The sequence below is a fragment of the Mobula hypostoma genome, chromosome 20 (assembly GCF_963921235.1).
Source record: "Mobula hypostoma chromosome 20, sMobHyp1.1, whole genome shotgun sequence".
NCBI classification, from domain to species: domain Eukaryota; kingdom Metazoa; phylum Chordata; class Chondrichthyes; order Myliobatiformes; family Myliobatidae; genus Mobula; species Mobula hypostoma.
The window spans coordinates 46,802,518-46,822,284 of record NC_086116.1 but is presented as its reverse complement, the minus strand read 5'-3'; the positions used below and the strand labels follow the sequence as shown (position 1 = coordinate 46,822,284).

General features: G+C 40.9%; 1 protein-coding gene across 2 annotated transcripts in view; it reads right to left on the bottom strand.

The window, feature by feature from the left end:
* sema3c (sema domain, immunoglobulin domain (Ig), short basic domain, secreted, (semaphorin) 3C) overlaps positions 1-19,767 on the bottom strand; it is a 104,107-nt gene that overhangs the window by 18,000 nt on the left and 66,340 nt on the right. For both annotated transcript variants that reach the window (XM_063072803.1, XM_063072804.1), the window contains exons 6-13: positions 15,262-15,352; positions 15,053-15,172; positions 13,540-13,682; positions 12,071-12,185; positions 11,136-11,205; positions 9,742-9,886; positions 7,979-8,201; positions 4,512-4,600 (exon numbers count right to left, since the gene is read on the bottom strand). In XM_063072803.1, the coding sequence (XP_062928873.1) occupies positions 4,512-4,600; positions 7,979-8,201; positions 9,742-9,886; positions 11,136-11,205; positions 12,071-12,185; positions 13,540-13,682; positions 15,053-15,172; positions 15,262-15,352 (996 nt within the window). The remainder of the gene's footprint in view (positions 1-4,511; positions 4,601-7,978; positions 8,202-9,741; positions 9,887-11,135; positions 11,206-12,070; positions 12,186-13,539; positions 13,683-15,052; positions 15,173-15,261; positions 15,353-19,767) is intronic.

Below are 19,767 nucleotides of genomic sequence, written 5' to 3'. Positions count from 1 at the left end.
AGAAGCTGGAAATCTGAGCAACACACACAAAATGCTGGAGGATGCATCAGCAAGGGAGATGAGGCTGAGTACAGGGTACGGTAGGAAACTTTGTCACATGATGTGAGCAGAATTATCTGCAGCTTAATGTGAAAAAGACTAAGGAGCTGGTGGTAGACCTGAGGAGAGCTAAGGTACCGGTGACCCCTGTTTCCATCCAGGGGGTCAGTGTGGACCTGGTGGAGGATTACAAATACCTGGGGATACGAATTGACAATAAACTGGACTGGTCAAAGAACACTGAGGCTGTCTACAAGAAGGGTCAGAGCCGTATCTATTTCCTGAGGAGACTGAGATCCTTTAACATCTACTGGACGATGCTGAGGATGTTCTACGAGTCTGTGGTGGCCAGTGCTATCATGTTTGCTGTTGTGTGCTGGGGCAGCAGGCTGAGGGTGGCAGACACCAACAGAATCAACAAACTCATTCGTAAGGCCAGTGATGTTGTGGGGATGGAACTGGACTCTCTCACGGTGGTGTCTGAAAAGAGGATGCTATCTAAGTTGCATGCCATCTTGGTCAATATTTCCCATCCACTACATAATGTACTGGGTGGGCACAGGAGTACATTCAGCCAGAGACTCATTCCACCAAGATGCAGCACTGAGCATCATAGGAAGTCATTCCTGCCTGTGGCCATCAAACTTTACAACTCCTCCCTTGGAGAGTCAGACACCCTGAGCCAATAGGTTGGTCCTGGACTTATTTCATAATTTACATATTACAATTTAACTATTTATGGTTCTATTACTATTTATTATTTATGGAGCAACTGTAACAAAAACCAATTTCCCCCGGGATTAATAAAGTATGACTATGACTACTAAGTCAGCAGGCCAGGCAGCATCTATAATTGAATGCATTTTATTTGCACTTATTTAATATCTTTTTAAAAACTACTGAAATCTACTTGGATCCACTTCAACAATGATGCGATGTCAAAGGCGCTCAGAGTGCTATGACCAGTGGTACAATGTTCACACCTATTTCGGGGACAGCACTTCTTCACGAGAAGCCTGGTTAACCAGCAGGGGCAAGTCCTTCAGCTCATGTATCTGGAAGAGGAAGTCCAGGCCGCCAGGCAACGGATGTCATGAGTCTGGGCAGTGGCTGGGTTCACAGCCCAGGTTAAGAGGACTGTAACAATGATGTTGACTGAGCTGGTACTGAACTAACATTCGTCCCATGTGGATGAGGTGGGGGGGGGGGCAGGTAACGTGGCTCCAAATAGGAGCAGTCAGGTACAAATGTGACCACAGGCAACAACTGATGAACCACTATTAAAGGCAGGTGTACAAGTCAGATTGGTGACAGGGAGCAGAGATTTTGGCGGATGCCAATGGCAATGATATCTGCCTTCTCAGTATTTCATTGGAGGGCACTTATCCCCTTTCTTGAGGTGGATGCAATCTTGAAATAAGGGATATGCTATTTGGGAGAAATGCTTCTCTTGGAAGGTGATGAATCTCCAGAGGGCTGTGGAGGCTTGGTTACTGATTTCATGCACAACTGAGATCAATAAAAGTTTGGATATTCAAGGAATCAAAGGATGTGGGGAAGGAGAATGAAAATGAAGAAGATCAACTTTAATCTTTTTGAATAGCAGAGCAGACTAAGAGACCAATGGCCTTCACACCTGCTCCTATTTCTTTTGTTCTTATGCACTGAAAGGGAGGGCTACACGTAAATTCCAGTTGTAAATTGGAATTACTTTACTGCACATATTTAAGTCCTGTTAACTGATCTTCTGCATGTAACAATGATGCAGTTAACCAAATCATCCAAGTTTTTTCTTGATATTCCAGAACTTTCTGCTCTGAAGCTTCTTGTCAACTAAAAAGATAAATTATTATTTGATGAAATTTAAATAATTAAGTGCAAAAATCTTGGATGAAGGCAGGTAGAGATACTGAAGAGAAAGAAGGGAGAAAGAAATGGAGGAGATAACAAGTTGATGTGACAAGGTCCTTCTTGCCCCCATCTCTTGGTCTAATTTGAGTAGAAATATTTTGAGAATGACTGAAGAGGAAGGGGACAGGAACAGTAGAGAGATTGAGAAGGCAGAATAAAGGGAACGAGGCAGCAAGGTGGCAGGAGGAGGGTGATGTGGAGGGATAGTGGACAACGTAAACAGGAAAAGCACAGGGCACATGCTGGTAGTAAGGAGGTGAAAAGACAGACCACAACACCTTCCAAACAGGAAACAACGGAGCAAAAATTAGTAGCTAAGTAGGATAGAACACAGGAACGGTATAAAGAAAGTTAGGAGGGAGACAGAGAAATAATAACACAAAGACAGTGGGGATGAGAAAGGACACCACACTATTCTCCAACTCTACAGTGATCTGCTCATTTTCTGTTGTAAATTTTAGATGTGTGAGCAATTATAAATCATGGGCTATAAATCCCTTCTCACAACCGTGGGAAAGCAGCTGGAAATGGGCTTCAGCTGGAGCAAAGTAAAACTCCACCCATTTCCAGGCCTCTTTGCCCCTAGTGGGTAATTCAACCCTGACGTTGTGCAGGATTTCCATTAACACCAGAAAACACTTTCTATTGCAAAGCTTCCACAGATGCCATCAATAACAGTGGAACACACAAAGTTCATCTGCAGTAAAAATTTGAGCCTCCCCCTGGTCTGAACAGCAACAGCACAGAACAAGCAGGATCTCCAAACCTTGCTCTGCTGAAGCCCATGTTAATGAAAGAGCCAATACTCAAGGTGCGTCTTCTGTCCTCAGTGAGATCTGTGAGATCAAACAGGGGCTCATTTTGTAACCGGCCTGCTTCATGCTTCCTGGTCATGGGATCACTCCAGACTTCCCTCGTAGATCACTGGCCATAGTTCTCTGCTCATTGCTCCATAATAGAGGTTTCCCTAAGCACCATTGTCAAACATAGTTCCTCTTTAGCCACAGAAGTAGGCATAATGATCACAGGGATTTGCCTGAATTCCATAATATAGATATTTCGATTCTGTATTCTTCCAGTATTATTAATACAGTGGCCTCCTTGGCAACCTCTTGCCAAAAGAACCCAATTGTAGCCCCAGCTTGCAGGATATCCTCCAGACAAGTTATGATCTTCTGTGGCCTGTTCCATGCATTCTGACGCGTGATACAAATTAGAAGTACTAACTAAAACTCATTCCCACACCAAAAAGTAGGATGATTAACCTCACGACCTACCTTGTTAGAGTCCTGCACTTTAACGTTAACCAGCACTGGGTAGCTTTTACACTTTATTTTGCATTGTTATTGTCAGTTTTTTTGTGAGGGATGGGGCTGGGTGTTTGATGTTACCATGGGTGTTTTTTTTTTGCGGGGGAGTGGGTTGGGGCCTTTCAGATTTTATGATGTTCCAGCTGCTGTCTTTCCATATGGATGATCTGTTAGTTTTCTTGTGCAAGATTGGGGTGAGGGGAGGGGTTGTGGTTTGAAAGTTTTGTTTCTTTTTTCTTTTTTGTGCCGGTGGGGGTGGGGGTGGGGGGAGTTGATATATTTTCTTTCAGCAGCTTTTACAGTTTTTCGGCATTTCATGGCTACCTGGAGAAGACGAATATCAGAGTTGTATTGTACATGCATACTTTGACAATAAAAATGAACCTTTGAACCTCTATTTTTTTTAAACTTGGTCTAGTTCAATGCACTGTGTAATTATTTAATCTGTATAAATCGTGTGCAGTATTCATTGTATCTTGGTAGATGTGACGATAATTAACCCAAAGCAATATCAAAAATTATTCAACAAGATCTTGCGACTTCACAGCCTAGCCTGCCAAATCAAGAAAAGCTGGTTTATGTTTGAGTTAATAAACATTAAAATTCCTCTCCTCTATCCAGTACTTTCCCTCTGAACTATTTGCACTGCACAATTTATTACCCAAGATGGTTTCTTCCAAGAATTCCAATAGTTGACTCAAACGTCAGAACTACTCAAAGAAAAATCAAACTGGGAGTTCACCCTTTGAATTGTTTACAAGAATTTCAAGAAATTAATAGATAGTAGCAAAATATATTTATATATGATTCACTGCACAGACCAGCTTCAGTTAGCTTAAATTTATAATTAGCATTGAGAAAAAATGAAAATAAGTGACTGCAATAAATAAAGAGCCACCATTTATCTCAACACATGTCCACTTCAAAAGTCTACCAGTAAACTCATGGAATAACACTTCAAAGTGTGTATGGCTTGGCTGCCTTGAACACATTACAGATCTTTGGGGACTTGTATTGTTAGGAGCACACTCTCTACGTCTTCTGGTTTGAACCCAAAGCAGCAACCTGAATATAAAGAAAGGGCTGATTGTTTCCACATTTTTCTGTGATGTAGCATCTAACTGAGCTGTTTATGATTTCAACTAACAGCTTTTTACTTATGAAACTCTCCTGAAATTTGGAAAGGCTCCTTACAAATTCCAACATTATGACCACACGCTGCTTAACTTGATAAAAAGAATTGCGTCAGACCTCAAATACTTCCATTTCTTCCAAGATCAGCTCTTCTTTGTTCGATGCATTTTTTGACAAAACCACAATTTTCTGGATAGTTCCCTTATCTGAAAGACATTAGACACAAATCAGTTCACCTAAAAGAGGCTGGCTTAATGGAACCTTAAATTATCTAAATCATTTTGTTTAGCATGCAATTTTGTTTGGATAACCCCATTAAGTTTCTGTGCTGGGTGTGGTTTGTTTTTTTTAAAACTTTTGGTGATAGTGCAAAATCAGTAAAATCCCACCCTTTCCATTGTGGAATATAGAACAACAACTGCAGGAGAAACACCTTCACTCTGTTTGCTGCAAAAGGCAGCATTTCCCAGGGACTACACATTTCAATTCAACTTCTCACTTCCATTCTAATATGACTGTTCATGCCCTCCATGATGAGGCCAAACTCAGGTTCTAGGAGCAACACCCCATATTCTCTCCGGGCAGCCTCCAACCTGATGGAATGAATATTGATTTCTCTAACTTCTGGTAACTTCTGCCCCTCACTCATTCTCCCCTTTTCCATTCCCCATTCTGGTTGCCCTCTTACCCCTTCTACTCTCTTCACCTCCCTCTGGTTCCCCTCCTTCTTCCCTGTATTCCATGGTCCACTGTCTTCTCCTATTAGATTCCCTATTCTTCACCCCTTTAGCCCCTCCACTTATCACCTAACTTCTTAATTTACCCTTCCTCCCCCATCTCTTCATCCCACCCACCTTCCTTTTCAACACGCAAACAACAGGAATTCTGCAGATGCTGGAAATTCAAGCAACACACATCAAAGTTGCTGGTGAATGCAGCAGGCCAGGCAGCATCTCTAGGAAGAGGTGCAGTCGACGTTTCAGGCCGAGACCCTTCGTCAGGACGAAGGGTCTTGGCCTGAGACGTCGACTGCACCTCTTCCTAGAGATGCTGCCTGGCCTGCTGTGTTCACCAGCAACTTTTATGTGTGTTGCACCTTCCTTTTCACTTGAACTCACCTATCACCTGCCAGCTTGTACTCCTCATCCTCCCCCAGCTTCCCTATTCTGGCTTCTGATTGTTAGCACAATGCTTTACAGAGCTGGTGACCCAGGTGCAATTTCTGCTGATGCCTGTAAGGAGTTTGTATGTTCTTCCAGTGACTGCGCAGAGTTCCTTCAGTTTCCTCTCACAGTCCAAGGTCGTACCAGTTGGTAGGTTAATTGGTCATTGCAAGTTGTCCTGTGATTCATTCAAGGCATCCGTTAATCTTGCGAGACCATGGATCTGCATCTGGAAAGTCTTCACTCTCCAGGGCGCAGGCCTGGGCAAGGTTGTATGGAAGACCAGCAGTTGCCCATGCTGCAAGTCTCCCCTCTCCACGACACCGGTGTGGTCCAAGGGAAGGGCTGATGCAGCTTGGCACCAGTGTCGTCGCAGAGCAATCTTGTGATTAAGTGCCTTGCTCAAGGACACAACACGCTGCCTCGGCTGGGGCTCGAACACATGACCTTCAGGTCACTAGTCGAATGCCTTAACCGCTCGGCCACGTGTCCTGTGATTAGACTCAGCTTAAATCAGGGGATTGCTGGATGGCGTGGCTTGAAGGGCCGGGAGGGCTTACTCTGCTCTGTATCTCAATAAATAAATAAAAATAAATTAAACAATCAACCGGTACACTATGAAAAAGTGCAGGCAATTCAAAGGGGGATGGGAAGACAAAGGTCCTCCCTGCATAGCTTGACGAGGTACACCAACCCATGGCAGCCTTTTTGCAAGGGAGACTGTTGATAAAGTGTGACCAAGTCTAAGTTGCAGTTCTGGGTTTGGGAGTGAGCCAACAATCCAACAAGTTAAGGGGCCTTCATCAAAGGTAGATACGATTGAGCTTCTCAGGTTATAAAACCATAGGTCTCTAGTGCAGCGTCAGACAACCCACCCTGCAAAAACTCATTTCGGGGAGGTAGCACCACCACCCCCTCTCCCCCCCCCCCCCGTCAACCTCCAAGGGTGTATGTACTGTATACAGGACTTCTGATTATGAAAGAACAACAATTTATTTGATCACATATTGAAACTATTTACGCACATTTTTATATATTCCTTGTTGAGTATTTTGTTGGCAGTCTCAATGCTAATAGCTAAATGCTAATACAAATAGCTTTTCTATTTCTTTTGCAAACTTTCCTTGTACTGTGATGTGGCTTGCTTGGCAGATTTGAGCATTTTGTCAGAAGTCTCAACCTCACAGCAGTCTGTGTCAATGAATTTGTTAATTTTGCAAGACATCAGATTCACAAGTGTTTTGTGAGACAGCTGACTTCTGAATCCTGTCTTAATGTGAATCACCATGCTGAATGCCCTTTCTACATCACAATTAGAATTTGGCAGCACCAAAAGCAGCTTCAGCAACTGGCAGAGCTCTTTGAATCTCAACTGCCCTGTGCTCACAGAATTTACTTTGGACAGCTTCCCCCAGAACTCATCAACTGGCAAAATTTAAAAGCATAAACAAAAGCATAAGGTGTATCCTTATCATATTGTCTTATGCAGAAAATGTGACATTAAAATGTGTACTTATATTATAATGGAGTTGTTTTTTCATTCTATTACAACTTTAAGCAAGTCTACAAGAGGTTTGGCTTCATCACGTAGGACATCAATAGAGTAGCTCCGTAGCAGCTAGCCAGCTAGTTTAAATAACGTTGGCTATGCTAGTGAACGAATGACACCTGTTAAACTCACCTCAACATGTCTTTTACAGTCTTAGCCCACCATGGGCAATAGAAAAGTCACTGTTGCAAACAGTGCAGTGAGCAACACTGTCATTATTTTGACCCCTATTAGGCAGGGGTACACTTTATTGTAGTCTGGGGTGAGGTACATTTTATATTTTCTGTTTTTGGAGCACTCTGCCATGGCGCTGCAGGACACTAAACTGAACTGATGGACGATGAAAGAGAGAGAGAGGTCGACTGTAAAGCCCGCCCACAGAGAAAACTGATTGGTCTCTCTTTATGCTAAGTAGACCTATCAGGATTCACTCTCATTCATACTCTCTCTCCTTCTCCCCCTCTCTCCCAAAAAATCAATTTCTGGGATATTGTTTATAATTTTCAGGCATCAGGGAGCTGTTATCAATATGCTTGAGACTCCTGGAACTTCAGGGAGAGGTGGGATGTCTGCAGCATGCCTGTGGGAAGTTGGAGGAAGGACACAGAGTAGGTGTCCTAGCAACCTGCTTCAAGCTTTCTCATGATATCCTTATGGCATTATTATGTTACAATCTGGTTAGTATCACCTTGGTAAGCTCAATAAGTTTATGTTGGTTGGTAAGATCCCTAATACTACAACTCTTTAGTAATAAAGGAACAGCTAGAACATTCTCCTCAGTCCAACAAAGAAAATGTTTTCCTCTTGTAATCCAAAATCGTAGGCCTTCATTGTCACTCTACTGGAATTTAGATTTTTTTTTAGTATCTTACCTGTACCAAGAAAGAGGACATGATACCTTCCATCTGTAGCCTTCACTTGGTCCACCACTATCTTCCTGTACTTGTAATCAGTATTAATCCTTACAATCAGTGGCTGTTTATTGATTGGATAAATAGAATTGTACATCATGGGATGGTTCCGGATAAATGTAACTACTTCATCGGGAAACTCCTTTGTTGACAATATGTTTGGTGTAAATGCTCCTCCAGGACACTAATAATGAATAATGAAGGCAAAGTAAGTACAAACAGGTCTCAGTGAAATCTCTTGGCCTTTACTTAATCATGTACTTTATCATGTCAGTTTAATTTACATTATTCTTCTGGACTTTAACATTCTTTTAGCAGTATGTATTGATTTATTATCCATGTAACTATCCGCTTCTCCTGCTTTCAACTAGATAATTTTAGAAAGTAAATTACAAATGATTGCTCGGTTCAAACTGCATCATATTTTACACCGTTTAACAATGAAGAGCTGTGATAAAACATCAGTGACAATCTGGGAGTTCAAAGTGGCGCATAAAACATTTAAATAGGCAATGGACTTCAGTACATAAAATGCTGTGGAAAACATTAGGCTTGAATGTTTAAAATTTATTTGAAATCCTGATATTTTAAAATTTATTTTTTAAACCTGTGAATTTGTCAAACTGATGCTCCAAGATTTAATTTATGACATATTGATTCAAAACAAGACAGAATGATGAAGAAATAACTGTATTTAGACCTGAATTTAGTGATTTCAGTTTATAACTATTGGTCCAAATTTTGTTTTGGAGGGAACTGCTGGCAATGTTTCCATTACTGCAATTTCCATCACCTTTGAATCCACATTGAAAATGGGTGAATAGTTATGGTGAGAACATTGACTAGCTTACTTCTGTCCCTGCTTTCTGAGTAATGTCGACTTGCTGAAGCAAGGCTGTCTCGTAAATAATGGAGATGGTTCATAGAGGCTGTCCCCGTGGAAAATTTAGGATCACTTGACTTGGACTGATTTTACCAGATCCAAATCATTTTGCTACTCATTGTTATAGAAGTCAAAATTCAGTCATAGATAAAACACATATTTTTCTGATTCGAAGTTTGTTTTTGAATAAAAATATCAAATGTATCCTTAAAGAGAATGGAAATACTGTTATAAATTTTGAATGGAATATATTTTCTCTTCTAGTTCTCAGTATATTTTTGCTTTTCATTTAGCCTTTTGAGATTGCCTGTGTCAATTAATGAAATGATGTATCAAGGACTCAATCGAAGTTCAAACTGACCCCAAGGGGCTGAGATGTTTGGTTTGGACTTTGGATAACAATAGTTCCTATCATTATGGGAGGAGATTGATGTGAATTCCAGGCAGACCAAGAAAATTAAATTTGCTGAGATGAAAGTGAATTTGACAGCTAGTTTCTTGCAAAAGAAATATCTGAACACATAATCTTCATAAGTGAATCACATTGTTCACCCTATTGCAAGTCTTGGATTGCTCACATCAAATAGAATTCCAAATGTTCTGCTCTGCAAAATATAATATCCATCTGAAAGGTAGTATCTTCAACAATATTGCCAACCCCCCAGAATTCTACTGAAGTTCCAGCATAAATTATAAATTTCAAACATCTATGGTGAGGTTTGGAGCCATAATCCTTGTCTTGGAGGGAAGAGTGAAGTCACTGTATCAAACCTGGAGTCTTCAGTAAAACTTCTAAAAATGAGTGAATTATTAAACAGTACATGGAGTTTTGAACACTCACAGTGCCTGGCCGGGGATATGGAATCCTGCCTTGGTACGGAACATACTGATGGTTTGGTCCCTCCTTGTGTGCGAATGGTCCGTTGAATACCGTGTGAATATCAAGCATGTTATAGACACACACAGCCGACCCTTTAAAAACTGAGCTGCAAAAACAAGCAGATTTATGAACAATAAGAGAGAAATTCTTACTTGCTCGGCATATATTCAACATCGCACACAGACTGAGTGTTAGGGGATTTCATCCAAATATTGAAAGCATTTTATAATAAAGACAGAGGTAGGTTTAGCTAGAGGCAGTAAAAGCTAAAAGAAGATTACGGATGTTAAGTTCTGAATTATTGTTGTCCCTTTCACTGAAGCATATGCCTTATACTCAACTCTACAGAACAAAGCTGAAGAGATTGCCTTCTGATCTGACCCACCCTCCCGTCACAGTAGCTGAATGCTCAACTCCACTGGGAGTTTCCAAGGGGCAGTGAGGTAAAGGGATGATGTATATTGCAGCCATAGATATACAGAAAATAATTAGCAAATGGAAGACAGGAAATCCAACCATTGGTATGATAACATGTTGAAAAAGCAGTTACTACAATGAGCATCAGATATAGTAATAGGAATCCACAGCACTAATAGACTTGTTTAGATTAATTGCAAAATAACTCTCTCATGAAAGCTTTCAATCAATAATAATGTGTGAACGAGATTTGTTGTCATCAATATTCAATAACTTGATGTAGTTTCCAAGCGTGAAAAAAATCTGTAGATGCTGTAAATCTAAAGCAACACACACAAATTGCTGGAGGAACTCAGCAAGTCAGGCAGCATCTATAGAAAAAGGTAAACAATTAACCCTTTGGGCTGAGATCCTTCATCAGGACTGAGAAGGACGTGGGGAAGATGCCAGAATAAAAAGTTGGGGGAGGTGAAAGAGGCTAGCAGGAAGGTGATAGGTAAGGCCAGTTAGGTGGAAAAGGTCAAGGGCTGGAGAAGAAAGAACCTGATAGGAGAGGAGAGTGGACAACAGGAGAAAGAGGAGGAGGGGACCCAGGGGGAAGTAATAGGCAGGTGAGAAGAAATGAAAGGCCAGAGTGGGGAACAGAGGAAGGGGAAATCAATATTCATACCATCAGGTACCGACCAATAGGAATTGATGTCATTCCCATTTCTATTGTTTATCTAGAATAATTTGGAGAACATATGCCAAAAACGCTTTGCTATGTTCAGCTTCATTTACAAACGTTGCCTTACAAAATAATATATCATGAGCGAGCCATTTAAAATAATGAAATACATTTTTTATTTATTCATTGAAATAATAAAGCTATTAAGAAGCTTTTCAGATTGAAACCAATTTATAGAAAGTAAGAAAAGTCCTTTGGAGCTGTGCCTTACCTTGAGGACGTGAACAGTCCATAGACGAGCAAGCTCTTGGGATATTCTGTTTCTAATAAAAAGACATCCTCTGAGAGGGAGGAAAAAAAACATTTTTAGTCATTTGTAGATTCTGAAAATAATCCGGTGCTCAAAATGATAAATCCCAGGCTGAAGTGGAACCAAAGAGTCTGAATAGTTGGATTGTTTTTCCATAGAATACAAGGTTCTTGTTATTAAACGTGCTGAGTTATACTATATGGTGAAACCTCTTACAGTAATTTTATGGGAATAAAAGTTTCCTTGATTCAATAATTTTCATCATCTAACTAAATTGACTCCTGAAAGAGAGAAGCATAAATTGACAAGATTGATCTGACAAAGGGTGATTATTGCAAGTAGAAATGGTGCATTCAAGGTTGTTTTAGGGAAAGATTCCTTAAAGCAACCTGAAGCAATGTGTGTTGAACCCATATTGCAGTTACATCCTGCCTGAAGGATTGCTGTCAAATTCTGATGGCCTGTTTTGAAATGCAGAAACTGATGAGGTCACCCACAAGCAATAATGTTTCAGAAGTACATTTTTCTTTTGCTTTCTGATATGTCCTCACAGAAAGGTTTGTCAGGTAAGGCATTATTAGGTAGTAACTACTCAAAGGATGAAAGGGTCAGAGTAACATTACAATGGAACCACAAGGGATTTGGTTAGCCTTTTGTTAAAACAAGTAACTGAGGAATACAGGAGGCAAACTTCCATTTAAAAAAAAGTTTATTGCTACAAGATGGACTGTAATGGCTTTTCTTGAACTCTTAACCAAGGTCATCATTAACCTGTTCTGGCACAAGAAGACAGCCACTCTATTTCTCTCACTGGAACTTCATAAAGGAGGACTATTTATAGATTTGGTAATAAAAGATGTCAAAGATAAAATAAATTTATAAAATTGTTTACTTACGCAGTTCATCAAAGTGAGTTTCTGTGCCATCATCATCTATTACCGAACATACCAAACGGGCCTTTAAGAATGTTGTCCATTTGTTAACAAGACTGCGCTGACCTCCGATGTCATTCTAGACAATAAACGAAATTTATAGCATGTATGAAGAGAAGGAAGACTTTAAACATGTGGAGGGAAATAGACTCAACACTGACTCTGTGTCCAATGACTCATATCTATAAAACAACATCCAAACCACATAGAAACAGGATCCTGAGTGATTTAGAAATATTTCATACATCTGGCAGTGGAAAATCTTAAATAATACATTTTTATTTCAATACAAGCTGCACCATGGAATATGTGTACCCTTTCAGATTTGCTTAAGCATTAAGAACTTCCTGTCAAAGACCGAACCTGCTTTGCAGATATCACCTTCATCTGTGGTAGAAACAGGCACCAATAATTATGGAGAGGAGGGAAGGTTGCAGGGAAGAGGGGTGGCAAGGTTGAAACCCAACCTGGCCTGGGTACAGAGGAGAGGCTATCAGTCATGGGCTGGGCAAGCAGTGCACTTCAGAATGTGGCCAGTGACCCCCAGCAGATGGCAGGCTAGAGTTTGGTACGGGAAGGAAAGTGGATTAGAAATTCTGGTGAATGGATGAACAGTACATGGTTAGCGAAAAGTGTTTATTTAAGAGGGTCGTGTGAAATACTTCTACCATTGACAACCGGTTATCCGTCAGAATGTAAAGAGCCAGCAACTCCCATTTCCAATTCTTTACCAGGCTTCCCAGGCACGAGTAATTCAAGGCAGCAATCGTTACATGAGTTCATCTGTGCAGCAGGAGCTTGGTTTAGATAATTACAAGACACACACACACACACACACACAAATCATCTAAACGAGAAGCACAAGGTTGAAGAGCTCTGGGTGTGGTTACCAGAGTGAGGGTGCTCAGATGTCCAGATGTCTGAGGAATTTTCACAGTGGCGATGACAAAAGATTGTGCACAGTGCTTGGGAGGGGAGGATTGTGGACAGATGGACTCTTCCTACTTACGCATTTAATCTCAGCAGAACTTTCTTCATTAATACCTGCAGATCCTCAAAAACAATTGAACGGAACTTCAGATAATAGCTATTTCCACATTTATTACTTTCCCCCCCAACATTCTTTTCAGTCAACAACTTCCTTCATTACAATTGCACCACAGAGCATTTAAGCATCACGCTCTATACATAAGCTTATATCACTCAATCTTCTATGCAAATGAATGATTGATTTAAAAAAATTCTTGATATCTAGTTCTCCTGGATCTGTGTTAAATTTGTATTGATTTCAATTGAAATATTTAATTTGGTTTATGATTCAAATTTCCAAGACATGTTTAGCTAATTGAGCAGCCAAATTCTCAATGCAAACATGAAATATCGCACCTGGCAACCTAATGAGATTTAAATCTACAGCGAGGTGATTTACTTACTGGACATATTCTAGCGATCCTGGAGTGAATTTGCTTGGTATTACCGTTGCCATCTGTCACCTTCTCCCGGAGGAAAAAGTAGAGTTTAGCATCATTTGGGTCTGTGCCATCAGGAATGAACTGTGCATCCACAAATACAGGTTCTAACAACAGACAGAGACAGCAGAAAATAGAAGATTAGCAGCTTGTAGCTAACTTAAAGCAGAATTCAGAAATGAGATTTGATTGGCTGTTAAAAACCTGAGGAAAAGAGGCTTTCACTGAGTAAGGTTAACAGGGTGGGACGAGCACGAGTCCACTGTAGGGAACACGGAATGAGAAAATGATGAAAAATGCAGAAATGGATACATTGATAGGGTGAGATGAGGGGTTTCTTTGGCATCAACCCCATCATAAGTTAGTTGGCTTATTTCTGAATGGCAATATCTGTGAATTTCTGTACAGGAATTCACAAAATAGTCTGAATGGTTCAAATGACATTGTGAAAGCTTGACAGTAGTAGGACTTTCACCGACAACCTTTTGTCTCAAATGTGAGAAGTGTTAGAGAAGAGGCTAAGCAGAAGTATTTCATAAAATGCACGACAATAATCAGAGTATAATTTCTTTTCATTTGTAGAAAGCAGAAACAAAGTAGAATAAAATAATAACACACTTAGTTCACAGTCAACCACTGTTATTTTCTTTAAAATGCAATTTTAACTAAATTGGACACTTTAACCACGTAATATCCCTGATCTCTAGGTAAAATTTTGTATTATGAACAATAGGGGAAACAATCGTGTTTGCAGACCTGTAACCATATGCATAATGTGAAAATTCAAATAGAAGGTACCGAAGTTCCTACCTATAAAAGGCCTATTATAAAGGATCTCATGCTTTCCTGGCATACATGACAAATAAACACTTCTTGGGCTTCCAGCCAGGTAGAAGTCTTGATTTTAACCAATGTTTTGATGACTAACTCTGCCATTTTCATCAGGAATGATGCCTGGGCATATCTAGTCTGCTGGTATTTATACCCCTGTAGTCCATCTCTCCTGATTGGTTAGTGTTCATTAATCAGGTTTCCACTGTCCCACCTTGTTTACAATCGAATTCTAGTGCTTACTTAGAGCAGACCTTTGTCTTTGTTAAAATTCCTTTCCTCTAGTTTTATTTCAAAGACTTCCCTCACCAGGTGGTCCCTAAAGCCACTGGCGCGGCTCAGTAGTTTTGTGCTGTCTAAGTCAGTCTTTTGGCCATTACGAATGTAACGTTCTGCTACCGCCGATTTCTACTGTGCCGTGCCAATAGCTTTTGGGATCCCCGATAAAGATGACAGAGTCGGTCATCAAAACGTTGGTTAAAATACCTGTACCCGGCTGGAAGTCCAAGAAGAGTTCATTCATATAGGTCTGTTATAGTTACCTTTTATTAGATTGATGCCATTAGGTGCAACTTACCCTATCCTTTGCAACCACCATATCCCATGTGTAACTTGTATATAATGAGCTCTAATTAAGCATACCTACCACTTAACCACTTGGAGTTGTGCTGGTCTGTCCTTATACTGTTTCTTTTTGTTAGACTGCGAAATATTGCTGCATCAGTTCCCATAAAGTCAATGTACACTCCTGAAAATAGCTCCTCATCTGAAGAGAACATGACACCATTATAAGTATATTTACATTGTACTCCATTTTCAAAAAGGACTATTTTTCTATGTCTCTGCTCTACTCACTGATCATGAAGGACACTGTGTCAACCTGAGGGTTAAATGAGCAGCGGCCCTTTCCCGATTCATTTTTTGACTCTATCATGAATATTTGATCCTGAAGAAGAAAGTGGAAGGGGAATGAGATGTATTATTATAATTTAAGACAAGTACAACCTGCAGTTAGTTATTATTGGGTTCAAGTAGAAAGAAAATACAAACTAAAAGTTACACATACAAAATGCTGGGGGATCTCAGGAGGTTGGCAGCATCTATGGAGGGGAATAAATAGTCAACATTTTGGGCTGAGACCCTTCATCGTGTCATCTTAACTATTGTTAAACTCAGGTCTCATTGTCAGTAGACAGGGAGCTTCCTATTGGGTCCTCCTGGCGCCGGTGAACTTTGCACTGCTTTCTCCCCAAGAAGGCAGCACACAGTTAAGTCTCTGTTGGGTATAGAGTGGTGCAGATACAGCTGGCAGGAACTGCTGTAGTTTGGTTCAGGTGACCAGATGTAGATGAGAATCATAGGACGGCACTCCTGATCTTTTACGTTCCACAGAAATGAAAGCAAAAAAGAATTCCCCATCTTGGGCTGGTGACTTCAATTATCACAGAAGGATCCAGAATGACTCAGTCCAGCATTTGCTCTATCCATCCAAAGCTAGTTTCTACCAGGAACCCCAATAAGTCGGAGAGTGGCCCTATATTTAGATTTGGAAATGGTTTAATGTCTGTTTTTGGAACACATCAATATAGTTTAACATAATATTTGATCAGATGACTTTTGGGAACAGTTCCCTTAATTTGTCCACATCTACAGCATGGTAGATCAATTTCTATCACAATATTAGTCTCTAAAGTTAGACTTAAATGCCATTGTAGGAGTGTGATGGCATGTGTATTCAGTGTTCATTCACTGCTTTGAAGACCAGCTGTATATGGACTAGGTAAAGACACCTGAAGCTGCTAAAAGCCACCTTTACTTTTCTAAGTGGAAGATGAGAATTTTATATGTGGGAAAACTCAATGTTGTATTAATGGACAGATAACATAAGAGATAAGAAAAAAAATCAACAATTCTGGTGCCTCAGCAATTTATCGCAAATTTCAGCTGTATCAAATCATTTAGTAGAGTTAACTTCCATAGTCTTCACAAGCCAGCAAGAATAACTTCGGCGGGAGGAGAGAGTGCTGTGCACCGCGTGTGCGCAGCCCTCCGGTGAAAAATGATATCGTATCCGTTAACTAGGGGCCGTGGACAATACTGGTTTGATGGAGACAGATGTGAAAGCACAGAGGAACATCTGGAGAAATTTCTGAAACGCTCATTCGCTGCTGTCGTTACGGCGCGGTCGGGAATCTTTTGGAGGGAAGGCCTCAAAATCCCCGACTTTGCCTGCTGTTGGCGACCGAAATTGAGGTCGAATCGCTCGGATACAGATGGTGCTCGGTACTTGGTGTCAGAGAGCTGATTGGAGGCTCAAAGTTTTCGGACGGCTCAGAGTCAGACTGTGGTCGGGCATGGCAGGGAGAGTTTTTCTTCCTTCTCCCGTCTGTGTGAGACGTGGGACATTTGAGAGACTTTGAACTTTTTACTGAGCTCATGGACTGTTCTTCATTACGTTATGGTATTGTTGCACTGTTGTAACTATATGTTATAATTATGTGGTTTTGTTAGTTTTTTTCAGTCTTGGTCTTTCCTGTGTTTTGTGAAATCACACCGAAGGAAATATTGTATCATTTCTTAATGCATGCGTTACTAAATGACGATAAAAGAGGACTGCGTGTCTTCATAATCTAACTATCCAAAAGTATTTTGGTTCTGGGCTGGAGACATGAAGGCATTTAGTAAACTTAAAATGTTTCATCCCACTGTTACTGCACACAATAGGTTTCTGTTGAAATTTGACCCTGGGGTGCCTAGCACTCCATCTCTTTAGCATTATCTCTTTGACAGTTTTAGTTCATAACATTGGCTACTTAGGCACTTAAGTAAATAAAAACGTCAATTTTATCTTTTGCGCCAAATGTTTTATGTTTCCGTGTTCTATTAAATAATGAGATTGGTCAGGCATTGCTCAATTTTCTGTTTCCTGCCTCAATTGGAACAGTGTGAAAGGAGAAGAAATAAATTATACAAAGCTGTGGACAGTACTTCAAGTGAATTCTAGGCATGATTGGATGGACAACTGAATATCTTGTATAATCAGCATCACTGCATGATTGGAAAACATCGTAGGTTGGTTGCCAGTGGTAAAAAGCAAAATTCCAAGATTTTAAGTAGTGATATAACAGTCCACTTAATATCAGAGAATGTATACAGTATACAAATTGAAATTCTTACATAGAAAATAGGTGCAGGAGTAGGCCATTCGGCCCTTCGAGCCTGCACCGCCATTCAGTATGATCATGGCTAATCATCCAACTCAGAACCCTGTACCAGCCTTCCCTCCATACCCCCTGATCCCTTTAGCCACAAGGGCCATATCTAACTCCCTCTTAAATATAGCCAATGAACTGGCCTCAACTGTTTCCTGTGGCAGAGAATTCCACAGATTCACCACTCTCTGTGTGAAGTTTTTCCTAATCTCAGTCCTAAAAGGCTTCCCCTTTATCCTCAAACTGTGACCCCTCGTTCTGGACTTCCCCAAAATCAGGACCAATCTTCCTGCATCTAGCCTGTCCAATCCCTTTAGGATTTTATACGTTTCAATAAGATCCCCCCTCAATCTTCTAAATTCCAACGAGTATAAGCCTAGTCGATCCAGTTTTTCATCATATGAAAGTCCTGCCATCCCAGGAATCAATCTGGTGAACCTTCTTTGTACTCTCTATGCCAAGAATGCCTTTCCTCAGATTAGGGGACCAAAACTGCTCACAGTACTCCAGGTGTGGTCTCACCAAGGCCTTGTACAATTGCAGTAGAACCTCCCTGCTCCTGTACTGGAATCCTCTTGCTATGAATGCCAGCATATCGTGGGCCTTTTTCACCGCCTGCTGTACCTGCATGCCCACTTTCAGTGACTGGTGTACAATGACACCCAGGTCTCATTGCACCTCCCCTTTTCCTAATCGGCCACCATTCAGATAATAATCTGTTTTCCTGTTTTTGCCACCAAAGTGGATAACCTCATATTTATCCACATTAAATTGCATTTGCCATGAATTTGCCCACTCACCTAACCTATCCAAGTCACCCTGCATCCTCTTAGCATCCTCCTCACAGCTAACACTGCCACCCAGCTTCGTGTCATCCGCAAACTTGGAGATACTGCATTTAATTCCCACGTCTAAGTCATTAATATATATTGTAAACAACTGGGGTCCCAGCACTGAGCCTTGCAGTACCCCACTAGTCACCACCTGCCATTCTGAAAAGGTCCCGTTTATTCCCACTCTTTGCCTCCTGTCTGCCAACCAATTCTCTATCCACATCAATACCATACTCCCAATACTGTGTGCTTTAAGTTTGCGCACTAATCTCCTGTGTGGGACCTTGTCAAAAGCCTTTTGAAAATCCAAATATACCACATCCACTGGTTCTCCCCTATCCACTCTACTAGTTACATCCTCAAAAACTTCTATGAGTTTCGTCAGACATGATTTTCCTTTCACAAATCCATGCTGACTTTGTCCGATGATTTCACCGCTTTCCAAATGTGCTGTTATCACATCTTTGACAACTGACTCTAGCATTTTCCCCACCACCGATGTTAGGCTAACCGGTCTATAATTCCCCAGTTTCTCTCTCCCTCCTTTTTTAAAAAGCGGGATTAAATTAGCCACCCTCCAATCCTCAGGAACTAGTCCAGAATCTAAAGAGTTTTCAAAAATTATCACTAATGCATCCATTATTTCTTGGGCTATTTCCTTAAGCACTCTGGGATGCAGACCATCTGGCCCTGGGGATTTATCTGCCTTCAATCCCTTCAATTTACCTAACACCACTTCCCTACTAACATGTATTTCCCTCAGTTCCTCCATCTCACTGGACCCTCTGTCTCCTACTATTTCCGGAAGATTATTTATGTCCTCCTTAGCGAAGACAGAACCAAAGTAATTATTCAATTGGTCTGCCATGTCCTTGCTCCCCATATCACGTATACATGTGGTGACGCCCAACAATCCAAATCCAGAAATTTAACCAAACTGATTACGTTTCTGGACTTGGAGGCTGAGCATCTCCAAATGTATATCTGATACATCAAACAACCCAGGAGTTGCAGACTATCAGCTTGGACCATAAGGGTGATCTTAACTAAGCAAGAATGAAACCAGCATGCCATTTCAATATATATTCTTTTCCTGCTCTCTTTTTCATCACTTTTGATTTCAGTTCCTCCATTATTGGGAATAGGCAAATCGACATAGAAACACAGAAAATAGGTGCAGAAGTAGGCCATTCGGCCCTTCGAGCCTGCACCGCCATTTATTATGATCATGACTGATCATCCAACTCAGAACCCCACCCCAGCCCTCCCTCCATACCCCCTGACCCCCGTAGCCACAAGGGCCATATCTAACTCCC